Here is a 16,064-nt window from a genome sequence, read left to right as displayed (position 1 = left end):
TCATTTCCTACTCATCTCAGCGAGTACTATAAGCTTTTAAAGTCGTGAATTCTTTCTTCTTAACACCCTGTATGTATATATTATATTTGTTATTTTTCATCCTATTGTGATATTTCATTTTTAGAAATGATGCTGAGTTGATTTTGAGATTCAAAAAATTATCCTATATAATGGAAACTCAAAATCTATCACATGTGTGTTGGAGTACATATTGCAATCAATTATGTAACAAAACAAGGTGATAAATAGTCAAATAAATGTCAAACATTTCTCTAATAGATTAATTTTGAGATTAATTCTGTTAGAGAAAAAATATTAATTTGAAACAATAAAAGCTATTCTAATACACGTGCAACTACATGTTTTCCTAAGATTATCGGTTGCAAATATTCGCTATTAAATCTTACTATTGCAACTGATTAATTTCAATGCTATTGACGTTTCTACTGTCCTTCTCCCGTGGATCAAAAGATAATAAAATATATCCGTCTAAAGTTATACCTACTTTCACATCAAAAGTATTATTTGCATGTTTTGTAAAGACCGCCCAGAGGTCGTTGGTGTCTGCATTTCCATACGCGTGCGAATTCAGATAATCGTTCAGTCCGCTTTTGAGAACATCTTCACACAAAAAGCCCTCAAGCATGTTGAGAATGGAAGCGCCCTTACTATAACTGATATCATCGAATATAGCTTCGATCTCGTTTGGATCTTTTACTGGCACGCTTATAGGATGACTGCTGGCTAAAGCATCGAGATTCAGAGCTGGTTGAGTTTTGTCTAAAATAAACTGATCCATCATGCTCCATTCTGGTGAGATGTGATTCACTCCTTTGTATTCGAAAAAACTAGCTGCTCCTTCGTTCAACCACAAATCATTCCACCATTTCATGGTAACCAAATTACCAAACCACTGATGAGCCAGTTCATGAGCAACAACTATAGCGACCCACTCGTGAGCACTGGTCGATGTTTCTTGTGGATCATAGAGTATTGACGTCTCTCGGTATGTGATTAGGCCCCAATTTTCCATTGCACCAGCGGCAAAGTCAGGAATAGCTATCAGGTCTACCAGAAATCGATAAAGTTTGCATGTTAAAGTGTGACATTAAAGTGTATAAGAAACTGCTTATTATATTGACAGAATTGATACTGTAACATATGTGCCTATAATTATGAAAGTGGTCCAAGTCATCGACTTAAGAGGATTTTATTATTTATTTCATGTTGCATTCATTTATATTACGATAAAATATATTTACTTTCTACAAAACAGTGGAGAATTGAATCGTTAGATTGAGTTTCTAGCTTTATCGCAATTAATTTTACAATTTATGACGTATTTAAAGGCCGAAGCTTTTAACCCTTTACATTCAACGATTTTTTAGCTAGAGAAGGGTAGAAATTCAAAGATTCTCTACTAAAATACTGACGATACCTTTTTGAACCTTTTTGAAGTAAATATAGAATTTTAGAATTATTTGATTTCGATACCTTGCACGCTATTATATTAAATTTGATATATTAATTAATATCGATCTTCCAAATTTTATGAAATGATGACTGAAGCTCTTGCACCTCTCGAATGCAAAGGGTTAATATTTCAGAAGCAAATACAAGTGACTTAGACCACTTTCATAATCACAGGCACATATGTAGTATCGTTGAGAGGATTAATTTAATTTAATTCTCGTTATTTTTGTAGTCTAATTTCGCTACCCACCTTGTTTAGGCAATGGATAGTGTACCCCGAAGAAAGATTCAAAGTAGTCCATTGTACGAGCAGCTGTAGTCACTGCATATTTCGCCTGTGGAAGCATTGCCTCTGCCGCATAAACACTCACGGAAATATTCCTCTTGGTTAATTTGGAAACTCGTTTAAAGTCGCACACCACGAAAGCCACCAAGTACGTCGACATTTCTACAGATTCTTGAAAATCGTCGCGAAGCTGAAAATTTGTTCAGTCCATGTAGTTACATATTAGACACATATACATAGACATAACAATGCAGCTTGATATTTTAACGCTAATAATCGTTTCAGTTTCTTTAATATTTTTATTACAAATTTATTACATTTAAATTTTAAATGTAATAAATCTTAAATATTAAATTTATTACAGATTTTTATTATAAATGAGCAATACCTAACTGTAATATCTTTAACAATAAGTTTGTAAATCAAATTGTATAACATTTAAATTTTAAATGTAATAAATTTTAAATATTAAATTTATTACAAATTTTTATTATAAATGAGCAATATCTAACTGTAATATCTTTAACAATAAGTTTGTAAATCAAGTTGTATAACATTTAAATTTTAAATATAATAAATTTTAAATATTAAATTTATTACAAATTTTTATTATAAATGAGCAATACCTAACTGTAATATCTTTAACAATAAGTTTGTAAATCAAATTGTATAACACTATTAATTCATTCCATGTTATATTACAATCATGTTCAGTGAAATCTGGGTCTAATATAAGACCAGAAACAATGTGATGAAAACATTTGTATCATACACGTTGTTTATGTTATATGGTGACAGTGTCATGAAAATTGTGATAGGAGGATTTTCGCGATTTTTATATTGAATTATTATTTATACTGAGTTATATAAGTATTACAAGATGAGTTATATGGGTGTTACAAGAGTATTGAGTTTATACAAGCAATATTTAATTAAACCATTTGACTCAGGTTTGAATGCTTCACGACTACTCCGAAAAATGGAATTATTTATTTTTCATGGAATTAAAAGTGCACGGATATTTTCAGAGCACACATACTGAAGTACTAGAAGCATGTTTTCATATGGCACAAAGAAAAACAGGCTAAAACTCGTAAATGCAGAGCAACGTCACATTTTTTGCACTGCTTTAACCTCACAACGGTATGATGAGCTTAATTAGCCAAACGAGGCAAATGGATTAATAGTTATATTATATAATACTGATTTAATGTTTCAGTATTATTTTAATTCAATATTAATCATTACATTTAAACCTAATTATTATACAATACAACTGACCCTCGTATAATGTGGATATTAAATTTCAGAAAAACGTGTTACATTATAAAAATGAAAAATTTATAAAAATCCTGTAATCTGAGATTCAAGTTAGGACAGAACACAAAATAGCTTTGCAATTAAGGTTTCAGAATTAGGTCTTAAAAATAATTTTCTGGAGGAAATAATTTATCTATTTATTTAAGAAAATATATATGGTACTGTAAAAAGCTTTTACCAAACTCTTTTGGTAAATATTTAGATTTATCAATACCAATGTGTGAATTCCCAAAATAAGTGGGTAATTAGCAAGCACGCATATATGAGACTATGCTAATCATACCAAAACAAGGAAAAGACATTTAAAAATGAACTGTAATTCAACCTCTTCCTCTCAATAAAACTAAGCCTAACAATTTGTATCGATAAGTCTCAACATTTACCAAAATGGTTTGATAAAAGTCTGAAATAGAAGTTTACAACTTTTTCCAGATTTTTACCACCTATCTGTGGTAAATGGATTTACAAATTTTCGAGCCTTTGCAGTTACACATATATTTATCTATTTTAGCCATGAGCGTGTATAATAATATATATGAAAAAATTAGAATATAATAAAATTGAAAATTGCAAAGGATCGATAATTTATATCTATCGAAATACATATAAATACCCTATGTTGTATAATAATTGTGTACAATTTATGAATAACTTTACATCGAATCCGCGTTATACAAAGGTCATTCGTATTGAAAATCGTTTAAACGATTCACAATTATATTATTTCTATACTCACAAGCCCTGTGCCCATGTAAAATCCCGCATCTTCTGTATTCATAACTGGCATATTGCATAATGCGATATGAAATCTATCCCTGAATATTGAAACCTTAAATTTAGCTTTATACTGTGGTTCGTCGAAGCACGGAAATGCCGAGCGTGCATATGTAGGTTCAAAATGAGTCGTAGCGAGATACCTAGAGGTGAAAAACATTCGGTTAACATTCCATACAAAATGAAAATGCGCCTTGAGCAATTCCCCAAACAGAAAATTATTACAGTTTCAGAGTGACCTCTTTTCTCCTTCCGGGGAAACGTAGCTGCTAAGATAAAATCCTTCGAGTTCACTCGTAAGTTTCGAAATAAACCTCAAATGCACCGTGTAATTCCCTCTTTTTCGAAATTTACTCTCTTCCAGTTCTAAATATAACTGTTGGTGTTTCGGGTATTCCAGTAGTTTTGCAATTTTTAATCTATGGCCTTTACGGTCTTGAACCATCTGCAAACCAATTGTTAGTAATTAAAATAACAGTAAAATTCTCTTTATCCACAAATATTTGAAAGAGTACTCACTTTCTCGTTTATTGTCAAATTTTTACTATGGAAGACAATATAGTTGGTCTCTTTATCGACATAGAATTCGATGGTGACCTGTCCTAAAAGTGGAAATTAAAAATTATTTTTCGGTAACTTCAAAACTGAGAGATAAATTATTCTAAAAAATAATTCTAAATTTAAAAGACGTAGGATTTATATTTCTTTTAAATTTTACCACACATTTATGATAGAAAAGGATTAGAAAAAGTTCCAATTTAAATTAGATTCTTTTTCATTGAAAAGATTAATATACTGGTTATTCTTACTAATAAAATAAAAACGTTTAACAAGGTATTATTTACCTTTTACTTCTAAGGTGGTAAGATTTGGATGTATGGTAATATTGTACCTAGTAGGATGCGCAAACATTGGTAGCCTCACGTTGTTCCAAGGAAACACCTGTAACGATTTCATTCAATTAACTTATTTTTAGACCGTTAATTGAGCATGCTGTTGCAACAGCGTGCGTTTCGAGTCTTCAATGCCAGAAATATACTTTCTATGGAACTAATAATAAAATATGAATGATCAACGGTAAAGCTGATGCTATAGATTACAGTGACGCCTAGCAATTGATTTCCCGCCAAGACGATTCGCAGTTCGTTCACAGTTTGTCGAGCCTAGGCTCAGATGTAAGCATTGAAAAGCGACACATATACAAATGCAAATGACGTACCTATTTATTTCATATTTCTATACGTTCTGATTTTCCATTTACATCGAGAAATAATCATTTAACAGTTATTTTCAAACATATGGAATACATATTCTACACGTTCTTAAGACTTTGCAGATATTGCAAGAGTAATACAATACGATATACTATAACATTGCAATACGACACAAGGTAATATCGTATAAAAATATAAACCAATATAGCAAAAATATGTAAAAACGTAAAGAAGTAATGCAACATGATACGATATACTTTATATATACCCCGAAAAGAAATGGGGACTATCCTTTTTAAATAGGATATTTAAATTTAAAGGAACGAGCTAAACATACAGAGGGTACAACGCCACGTTATCTAATCGCTATCCAAAGTTGCAGAGCACTCGAAGGCAATGTCGATATTTTCGATAACACGAGCCAATCTGTATTATTCATTGTACCATTGGAGAATTTCTACGAGTATATACGTCTCTCGATTACCCGTTCATTATGTCTAGAATATGTGTTACGATGTACATGTTTTGCTCCACTTCGACATTACGATCGTATAGCCAGCAAAGCAAACACAAATAACCATACCTCTCCATTAGTTGCAAGAGGCTCGCTGCTTTTTTCATCGTCCTCGTTTTCCAGGTTGGCTGGCTTTTCTCCAGCGCAAGGGCAGTCTATTAAAAAGAGAAGGGACATAAAAAGAGAAACGAAAAGGAGAAACCGATAATAAACACAGTGTGAGAGAGAGAGAGAAATAAAGCATCACGTGCACACACGGTGGTCCCGTTGATGCAGGTTTACGTTACCATTTTGTGGTCCCGCGAAGGCAATGATGAGTGATATGGCGAAAAGGATCGCAAAAACAACGGTAGCTACGCAGAGAGCCCTTTTTTGAGAACACACGATTCCATTGTGCTCGTAAATGCTACGTTTGTGCAATCCTGTGTTACTGTCTCCTGGAACAAAGGGTCTCCTGGAGAATGATCAAGCGTACATATGTATCCCCATTCCGGGAGTACGGGGATACGCGAGATTTGTTTTGACAACAGAGACTGGTCGCGTGAAAAATCGAAGGGAATGTAGGGCGAATGTTAGACGAAAATTGCACGAGTCGGTGAAATACATCGCGATGCCGAAGTTTGCAAACATGAAATGTCCACTAACGCGAGAAAAAAGTTTCCTGTCCTCGGTTACACACTTGACCTACATTTTTGACTGCTGAGCGACAGTGCACAGTGACGTTAATGCGGTTACTCCGAAACACGTGAATACCCGTGTGTATTTTATTACCGAATCTTACACCAGTATAACCTCGACCTGGTCGAGATTCAATCGGAACGAATTAGCGGAAGAAAAGACGAAGGAGAACGAAAAGAAGGACGATGTGACGGGAACCGTGCCTAGTTTCACGCGACGCACGCTCCAAACTCTCGCCATTCACATCTCCGTTTAAATCAGCGAATCTCGACACAAGGAAAACCTACCTTGCGAACATCCTTAGGAATCGGAGAATTTTACGATGGAAAATGCAGATATTTACACAACGAAGGAGCTCGGTGTACGCGCATTATGCTAGGACACGTCGCAAGGTAGAGGCAGAGTAGCAAACGATGCCAGACGTGTTTACGCACGTTGGAAGCGGCCATGCTCGTGACGATTAATAAAACGTTAATTAGCTAATCGGAGAAAGGGAAAGATAGGTGGACAGCTGGCGCGAGAAATAGCCGGGTTGCGTGTTTTAATTTGAAAGATCAGAAGCTTCTCCCTTATTGATCGCACGCACGTGCTCCTCGTATAGTCTATTCGTAGCCCGGAGGGTCGTAAGTGGGCCATCTGGTCGAACGATTGCAAAGGAAAAGGAGAGAACCGCGTGTGTAAAAAAGAGAGGGACAGAGCAAAGTAAGGAAAGGCGGCGGAGAGCAGTGGCGAGAGGGAAGGAGAGAGGAAGGTGAAGAGAGGATTGAAACGGAAGTGTGAAAAGAGATGGCAGATGACACGAGAGACGCGAGAGATGAAAGGGACGAGCAAGAGTGGTGAATAAAAATTGTCCAAACGCCTGTTCTGACATGTCTCACCTGTCAGAAAGGCAACGTCATCCACATCTTGTTCGCTCATCGTGAACCGATTCGGCGGCGGTCTCCGACGAACGATTTCTTTTACCTGACCGTCGTTCGTAGCATATAAGATTTTGATCAAGGGCTCTCTCTGTTCAGCCAGAATTCGGGCGGTCGTACTCGTGGCTTGCTGCTTCGCCTAGTATGTAGTTACTTTCGTTGATACACGTCGTCGGTTCGAGTGTCAAGGTCAAGGAATCACCGAGGAAGACTGGTAGATTTACCTACGTTCACTGGGGTTTGCGGTTACTTTAGGGCTCAACCTTCTTTCCTTGTCCTCGCTCCGTATATATATATGTGTGTATATATATATATATATATAGATATCTATATATTTTTCTCTTTCTCTCTTTCGCTTGTCGCGTGTAGTTCAAAGCGTAATCGGCAGAAGCGAGCTCGCTCGAGTAGGCTGACTCGCGATTCCTGAAGTACCGAGCACGAGCACGAGCACGAGCACGGGCACGGGCACGGGCACGAGCACAGGAAAGATCACGAACACAGGTGTGAACACGAGCACGAGCACGAGCACGAGCAGAAGCACGAGCGCGAGCACGAGTAGGAGCACGAGCACGAGTACAAGCAGCAGCCCGAGTACAAGCGCGACCAACGAGATCCCGAGGACCCGCGACAACGTGACGATGCTCGAGCTTACGAAGTCACCGAACAGCTCGACAACGTCGGCGAGTCTATAACGCGCGACGTGCCTTGACATTTCATTGGCATTAAAGCGTGAATATAGCGACTGCGGAGTTAGGCAGAAATGGCGACTTTCCAAACCCCTTGGTGGCGGATCGCTTTACGGGGGTGAATTTGCAGCTCTCGCCACGCCGCACCTCGCTTCGCCTACCGTTGCAGCGGGGGTGGCTGCTTGCCTTTACCGTGGCGCCATCCGTGATCCACCCCTCACAGCGGTTCCTACTTCACTCGCCTTCGTTTCCACGCTTGGGTTGGTAAGGACACTCTCTGCCATCTCTCCAACCGAGGCCTCGCTACTTTAAACTCCACGCAGTTTGCACCGTGGCTCGCGCCATTCTTTTCTTAATACCGCTGTCATTAACGTGGTTAAAGTGGTTAATGGCGAATCTTGTGTCAACGGATTTCGGTTAGTTATGTCTGTGTTATATAATTCCACTAGGGCGCGTTAAATTATGCTAATCCCTTCCGGTTCAATTACCGTAAATATCGTAAAAGACGAAATATCAGGATGAACTAAATTATGGCAAAGGGTAAAATGTTGTAATAAATTATTCGAATTTATTAATCGTAATGGTAGGCGATAAATTAAATTCCGTATTCATTTATTTCGCCAGTTTAATTTATCCGTTGGAAATTATTCGTTTAAGCTGAAGTATAAATATTAGGAAAGTCAAAATATGATAAATTGCTTGGGATATTGTAATAAATTAAATTATATATTCATTTATTTCACGATTTTCATTTATCAGTCGAAAATTATTTGTTTAAGTTATAATATCGTGAATATTATAAAAGTTAACCTCTCATTTGTCGAATCGATTACCTTCGCGAAATAGAAAACAGAAATAAATTTATTTTAAACGTAGGAAGTTAAACATCCATCAAGTGCTTTGGCGCTAAAATTTAAAAAAGGTTTAAAACGGAGATTTCTTTTACGTCGTAAAAAAATGCCACCGATTTTGTAACAGAAAAGCTTTAAATTCCTACCTTTCAATGGCAGAAAAATCCTTCAAGCGCGAAGGTATTAATATTCATAAAGTATTATAATAAATTTAATTGCAATAAAAATTAAGTATTACCATAAATTGAAGTATATAATAATAAAATAAAAATTATACATTAAATGATAATTTAATATCGAATAATAAACGAATATATTATGATAAATTATTATAATTTATCGACTGCAGTGATAAATAGTATGCCGAGTAAGAAATTAAATATATTTTATCAGTTTAATTCGTCACTTGCAAATTATAGCAATCGCAATAGTAACGATTTTTGCATATATGAAATTTTAAAAAAAATGTGTAAGAAAAGTGGAATAGTTATTCTTGTAATATATAATAATAAAATAAAAATGATATATTAAATAATAATTTAATATTGAATAATAAACGAATACATTATGATGAATTATTATAATTTATCGACTGCAGTGATAAATGGTATGATGATAACAAATTAAATATATTTTATCATTTTAATTCGTCACTTGCAAATTATAGCAATCGCAATAGTAACGATTTTTGCATATATGAAACGTAAAAAAACATGTGTAAGAAAAGTAGAATAGTTATTCTTGTAATATATAATAATGAAATAAAAATGATACATTAAATAATAATTTAATATTGAATAATAAACGAATATATTATGATGAATTATTATAATTTATCGACTGCGGTGATAAATGGTATGATGATAACAAATTAAATATATTTTATCATTTTAATTCGTCACTTGCAAATTATAGCAATCGCAATAGTAACGATTTTTGCATATATGAAATGTAAAAAAAAAAAAGTGTAAGAAAAGTGGAATGATTATTCTTGTACAAGATGAATTTTCGTTCTAGTTTACTGCCTACACAATTACTTTGCAAAGCTATTGAGCTGTATGAAGTATTGGCACTTGAACATTCAATACGGGGGTTGGTGTAGACGTGATACGTCCGAGAACTCTCGCTTTTGCATATGATAAAGGACGGTACACACAACCGTCATACATATGATATGAGTTTTCTATTGTCCTCGTTCAACGTCTAATGAGCTGGTTAAATTTTAATCCCGATATTCTAGCGAATACTAATCGTGTTCACATTTCGCACATTATTAATATCTAAACTTTAATATTATAATTCATAATTTAGTTTAGTAGATTATTGAAATTTTAGTCACGATGTTATTGTTCGTGTGGGGTATACTACATCGGTTATGCAATATTAATAATATTTATAATTTGTGTTTATCGTGATTTAGAATTTAGTTTAATAAAATACCGAAATTTCATAGAGTCCGAAAATTTTAATCACGAAATTTCTGTTCATCGTTAATTGTACTATATTGTTCACGCGATATTTTTACTATAACGTTTAATATCGTTATTTATTATTTAATTGATCAAAATACCGAAATTTAATAGAATACTAAAATTTTAATCACGAAATTTCTGTTCATCGTTAATTATACTATATTGTCCACGAGATATTTTTACTATAACGTTTAACATCGTTATTTATTGTTTAATTTATTAAAATAACAAAATTTGATAAAATACCAAAATTTTAATCACGAAATTTCTGTTCATAGTTAATTATACTATATTGTTCACGCGATAGTTTTACTATAACGTTTAATATCGTTATTTATTATTTAATTTATTAAAATAAAATTTGATAGAGTACCATAATTTTAATCCCGAAATTTCTATTCATCGTTAATTATACTATATTGTCCACGCGATAGTTTTACTATAACGTTTAATATCGTTATTCATTATTTAATTTATTAAAATAAAATTTGATAGAGTACCATAATTTTAATCCCGAAATTTCTATTCATCGTTAATTATACTATATTGTCCACGCGATATTTTTATTATAACGTTTAATATTCTTACTTATTATTCAATAGATTAAAATACTGAAATTTAATAGAGTACCAAAATTTGAACTATAATATTATTATTCATACTAAATGCGTTACATTGTTGACCCAATATTATTAGTACTTAACGTGCAAAATTATAATTCATTATTTAGTTTAGTATAATACTGAGGCTGTAATCGCGACATTATTGTTCATATTAACTGTATTATACAGTTTACGAAATATTACTAATATTTAATGCATAAAATTATGAATTGTCATTCAGCTGAATAAAATACCGAAATTTAATAAAATACTAAATTGTTAATACCGAAGCTTTTAATATTGAAATTTTAACTTTATCACATCGTGCACACGATATTATCAATTTTGAACTTTTAATAGCTTGAGTTGGAGTTTAGTTTAATAAAATAGCAAAATTTAGTAAAGTGTTGAAACTTTAATCACGAAATTATTATACATACCAATTATACTATATCACTTATACGATATTTTTAATATTCAATGTTTAACATCATAGTTTATAATTTAATTTAATGAAATAAAAGAATTTATCAAAATACTGAAATTTTAATTCTAACATTATTTTTCATATTAATTATATTATTAATATCTAACGTTTCAATTGTATGATTTTTAATCATCTTTAATCAAATACCGAGATAAGAAATATTTATCTATCTATCTTAAACACTTACGTAGAATTGATTTTTCCATTTTTCTGTGTATATCTATATCTCTCATGCCGAGCACGCTTATGCTCCCAGCAGCATGGACGAAAATTTCGTAAAGCTATTGAGCTTGTCGTCGTTACTTTACTTTCGGGAAAAATGAATTTTAAATGAAGTGAATTCCTTAAATATATATGCCAAGAGTAAGTGAAAGAAACTGGAAATGTCTCTTTTATCTGTTTTATGGTTTAAAGCCAATTTTGACGATGGAAATTGAAACAAAAATGTTCAGCTTTTCCTCTGATACCAAATAAAAGAAAATTCTTTATTTTTCAATTTTATTACGTAAGTACAAGAACGAGCAAATATATAGAAAAATTAATTATTTGAACAGCCTAATGGAAAATTGAAACAAAAATGTTCAGCTTCTCCTCTGATACCAAATAGGAGAAAATTCTTTAATATTTCTTAATTTTATTACTTGAATACAAGAACGAGTAAATATATAGAAAAATTAAATTTTTGTACAGTCTAAAGGATAATTTCGTGTACAAAAATAAATAAAAAATGCATAATAAAATATTTTTACAAGAAACTTCATTTTTATAAAAATCTGTTTAAAAAATTGTCGAGTATTTGAACGACTTAATATGACTCGCTTATCTTATTATTTAAATATTAATTATTGTTGCTTATCGTAGTATTGTTTGTAGATATATATCGATGAAACAAATGTCTGATGCGGAAAAAAGAAAATTGAACCATTATTATTATTTACGACGACTAACACGTATAAAGATTATTAACGAATAAAATAATAAATAAATAAAAATATAAATATAATAAAAAAATAAATAGGTAAAATGAAATAAAAGTCTAATTGCATTTAATCTTAAGGGAATCGCTAAATTTAAAAAATTTTTAAAAGTTAAGTCTTCAATCATATTCTATTTTACAGTTTTCACTAATTTTATAATAATCTTCTGAATTAACGTTTATTTGATTTTATAATTTTCTGAAATCCATCGAAATTTAAATCAATTCGAAGTTTCACAAATATCGATACAAAATGAATTATCTTCAACTTGATTTTTAAATAAATTTTTGTTTCAGCTTAGTACAATGGAAGCATCTAATTTTTAAAAAATTTTTAAAATGTAGATTTTAATTGAGAAGATAATAAGTTGAAAAAAAAAGTTATTATGATCCATACAGTTGATTAGGAACTTACTTAATGAAAATTTCGTAATTCGAGTTATGTGATCATACCGTATCAAGTTAATAACGTGCATAACATAGTCACAGTCACAATAACCTAAGTGATGCTATATACTTGATACTATCGTCGTACAGTATGTGACAAAAATAATACGGTATGTAAAAATACTGAGACAGTGAGGAAAAATAACTCTTCATAAATAAACTTTTAATTTTACACGATAATGTTAATATTTGTTTATATCACGCGAAGATTCTTAGATAGCTATACTGACAAATACGTATGCAGAGTATTTCAGGAACACGTGATATAAAAGCAGATAAACGTGATCTATATTAAGAAATTACGTAAAAGTCCAACAGAATTAATCAAAGCTTTTCTTTTTCTCACTGTATAGTAACAATTGTTACAAAAATAAATTAATATAGTAAACACCTTTCACATGGTTAGCGGCCATTTTGTTTGTCCATTATTTTTTAAATCATATTTTGCTAATAAATAAAAAATATATTGCATCATTTGCATTTATTAATCGAAACTAATTTCCACATTTCTATCCTTCAATATTCACATTGCTTTAAATTGTGTTACTTATATTCTGCGATTCTTAATATAATATAAAGATATTTTAAACGAATTTTTCAATTATTGAGAAATAATTGAATTTTTTAATTTTTTAAATGTAACACAATTTAATAATTGAATTCCTTTAATGAAATAAATTTATAAAAATTTAAGGAAAAATTATAAAAATTTATAAAAATTTTTCTGCTTTGTATATTTGTATATTGTACTGATCAAAAATAAGATCGTCTCTTATTGGTTATGTTTCATCGGGTACTATAATTTCTTATAAAAATTTCAGGTGAAATTGAACATTTATATTTTCTTTTGAAACGGCTATTTTCTCTGTGCGGAAAAATAAAAGGTATCCCCATTTCATAATATACTATTCTACTGGCTTTCGTGTAGGTTTGGCACGCTGGTATGACCGAAATTTATCCTGTCAGTTCCAGATATAAATTCTCTCGCGACTCTATTGAAGTTTAATCGCTGATTCATCTGGCCAAACGATTTTTTCTCAGAATGTTGAACCCTTTAAAATGTGTCTGTTACAAATTCTACATTTCTTTACATCGCGTTTTTCTCATATGTACGATCAGTATTAAATGACCTATATTTTTGCCTGCATTTTATATGAATCTTTGTACAGACAAAAAAATACCTGGCGATGGAAAATTATATTTTTATCTACTCGACATCTTGAAACTGAAACCCATCAATTTTTAAAAATAAAAATTAAGCGATTTAATAAATCGTCGTTCAAACGACGATTGAAATTCTTCAACGATATCGATAACCTCTCTCCATTTAATGAACATGTTGATCCAATAATTGCCTCTATCCAATTACACTGTCCAACAAATTTTTACTTTTCCTCCAATCTGGAATATCCATTAGGTGATTCTCATAGAGTTTATTTTCCTGAATACGAATTTGTAATTTAAATTGCTCTATCACTCTTAGTTTCTAAAAAATATGAATTTTTCTAAAAACGTGCAATTTTTGGTTAAATGATGTATTACATAAAAATTAAGAAAGCTAGGATGTTCATTCTTGTCTTAAAAATTAGGTGAGTGTATCCCGAATGTATCACTGTTCATAATTATACTAATTTGTGTTTCTGGATAATTATAATTAGTCACCAAAGTTTAAAAATAAGCCTCCGAGTGTACTTTCTGGGCATATTCTTGCATTTATACAAGAAGTGACTTGTTTGACACGAATTTGCTACACAGTAGATTTGTCTGAAGAAGAAATCATCGAGGAACCATATTAGGATGATGTTCAATGCTGACAGGAGGGTAAAATATAAATCGGAATGCCGTGAGCCACCACGCAGCCATTGTTCGCACATCTAGCTTCACCAGGGCCGTAGTCACGCGTCATCGACACCAAAATCATTGCCCAGTAGATCTAACGTGATCTGTGGCATATGAAGAATATTCAGCAACTGGTAATGGAAGAAGTCAGCTCGCGGATTATTCCGCGCTCGGTGATAGACAACAGTCATAGCTCGCGGAATATTCCGCGCTCGGTGATAGACGACAGTCGTGGCTCGCGGAATATTCCGCGCTTGGATGAGAACGGGTTAAATCACTTGTAATTTGAAATAATTTCGTAAGTACGAATGACTTTTTAACCCTTTGCACTCGACGACTTTTTCGTTACAGAAAAATGGTAATTCGAAGACTTTCTGTCATAGAGTCGACGATATTTTTAAAATGGTAAATGAGAAATCATATGCAAATTAAGACGTAGAATTATTTTTCTTCGACATTCCACACATCGTTAGGAAAATTTAAATTTGATATATTAATTAACGTCGATCTTTAGAATCTGATTAAATGGTGACTCTCGAGTGCAAAGGTTTAACATAAAGTTGTTGAAAAGTAAACTGCTACCTAATTTTTAACATAAGAATGAATCTTCTAACTTCATCTTCATACTTCATTTTAGCCAAAAATACAGAAGAAATAAAAATATTTCGCTATAGATATACGTATCATGTAAATTTATCCTATGAAAATTGCGAATGCAGTTATAGTTTATAAAAAGTGTATAAATTATCAAATTTATTATTAACGATAAATTTGAAATTGTTAATAACAAGTTGGTCAAAGCATAAATTTATAATAAACACGGAAAAATCAATAAATTCTTAATTATTATGGAAGAAAATTAGGTACTAACGAAATAGGTAACGATTATGGTTTTCTGTTGATCGTCGGTCACCATCGGTTATACAGGGTGTCCCAACAACGGTAATACAACCGGGAAGGTTGTGATTCTACATGCAAAGACGAATCGAAAAAGAAAGAATAAAATTTTTTTATTCGAAGCTTCGTTGTTGAGAAAATCGATTTTGAATATTCACCAAATTCATATGTACTTAATTTTGACTAAGGTGTATTCGGTGGATATTCAAAGTCGGTTTTATCGACAACGAAGCTTGAAATGAAAAAATTTTATTCCTTATTTTCGATTTACTTTTCCATGTAGAATCACCCCTTCCTCGGTAGTACCACCAATGTTGATGTATTGGTGGTCCATAAATTTAAGTGCACGCGCAATCGGTGAATATTTAAAGTCGATTTTCTGGAAAACGAAGCTTAGAATAAAAAAAATTTATTTTGTTGTATTACCGTTGCTGGGACACCCTATATAAAGATCGTCGATCTTTGAGTTAGGTATGGATGGACCTTCCTTATTGGACTTGGTTTGTTGATACGAAGGGCGTGACCAACGACCAAGGGCTAATGGTCAGTACTATATATTTTTGCATATATAATATATTGCACACATATTTTTTTAATGTATATATATATATACAAATATATATAATAATAT

The 16,064-nt window shown here is 32.1% G+C and overlaps 1 protein-coding gene across 2 annotated transcripts in view; it reads right to left on the bottom strand.

Annotated features, from left to right (window-relative positions):
* The window catches only part of LOC108547762 (endoplasmic reticulum aminopeptidase 1), a 45,473-nt gene that overhangs the window by 7,724 nt on the left and 21,685 nt on the right, over positions 1 to 16,064 (bottom strand). Inside the window, exons 1-9 of one of the 2 annotated variants that reach the window (XM_017900415.1) lie at positions 7,138 to 7,198; positions 5,869 to 6,018; positions 5,651 to 5,736; positions 4,699 to 4,795; positions 4,373 to 4,455; positions 4,093 to 4,298; positions 3,816 to 3,996; positions 1,724 to 1,949; positions 506 to 1,068 (exon numbers count right to left, since the gene is read on the bottom strand). In XM_017900415.1, coding sequence (XP_017755904.1) covers positions 506 to 1,068; positions 1,724 to 1,949; positions 3,816 to 3,996; positions 4,093 to 4,298; positions 4,373 to 4,455; positions 4,699 to 4,795; positions 5,651 to 5,736; positions 5,869 to 6,018; positions 7,138 to 7,177 — 1,632 coding nt within the window. In that variant the 5' untranslated portion in view covers positions 7,178 to 7,198. Of the gene's footprint in view, positions 1 to 505; positions 1,069 to 1,723; positions 1,950 to 3,815; positions 3,997 to 4,092; positions 4,299 to 4,372; positions 4,456 to 4,698; positions 4,796 to 5,650; positions 5,737 to 5,868; positions 6,019 to 7,137; positions 7,199 to 16,064 lie in introns of those variants that run through there. The other variant, XM_017900414.1, reaches the window with a different exon arrangement.

This window comes from Eufriesea mexicana, unplaced genomic scaffold (genome assembly GCF_001483705.2).
Source record: "Eufriesea mexicana isolate 0111107269 unplaced genomic scaffold, ASM148370v2 scaffold1178, whole genome shotgun sequence".
In the NCBI taxonomy this organism is placed as follows: domain Eukaryota; kingdom Metazoa; phylum Arthropoda; class Insecta; order Hymenoptera; family Apidae; genus Eufriesea; species Eufriesea mexicana.
Note: the sequence above shows the minus strand (reverse complement) of the source record. Positions and strands in the feature narration are given on the sequence as shown.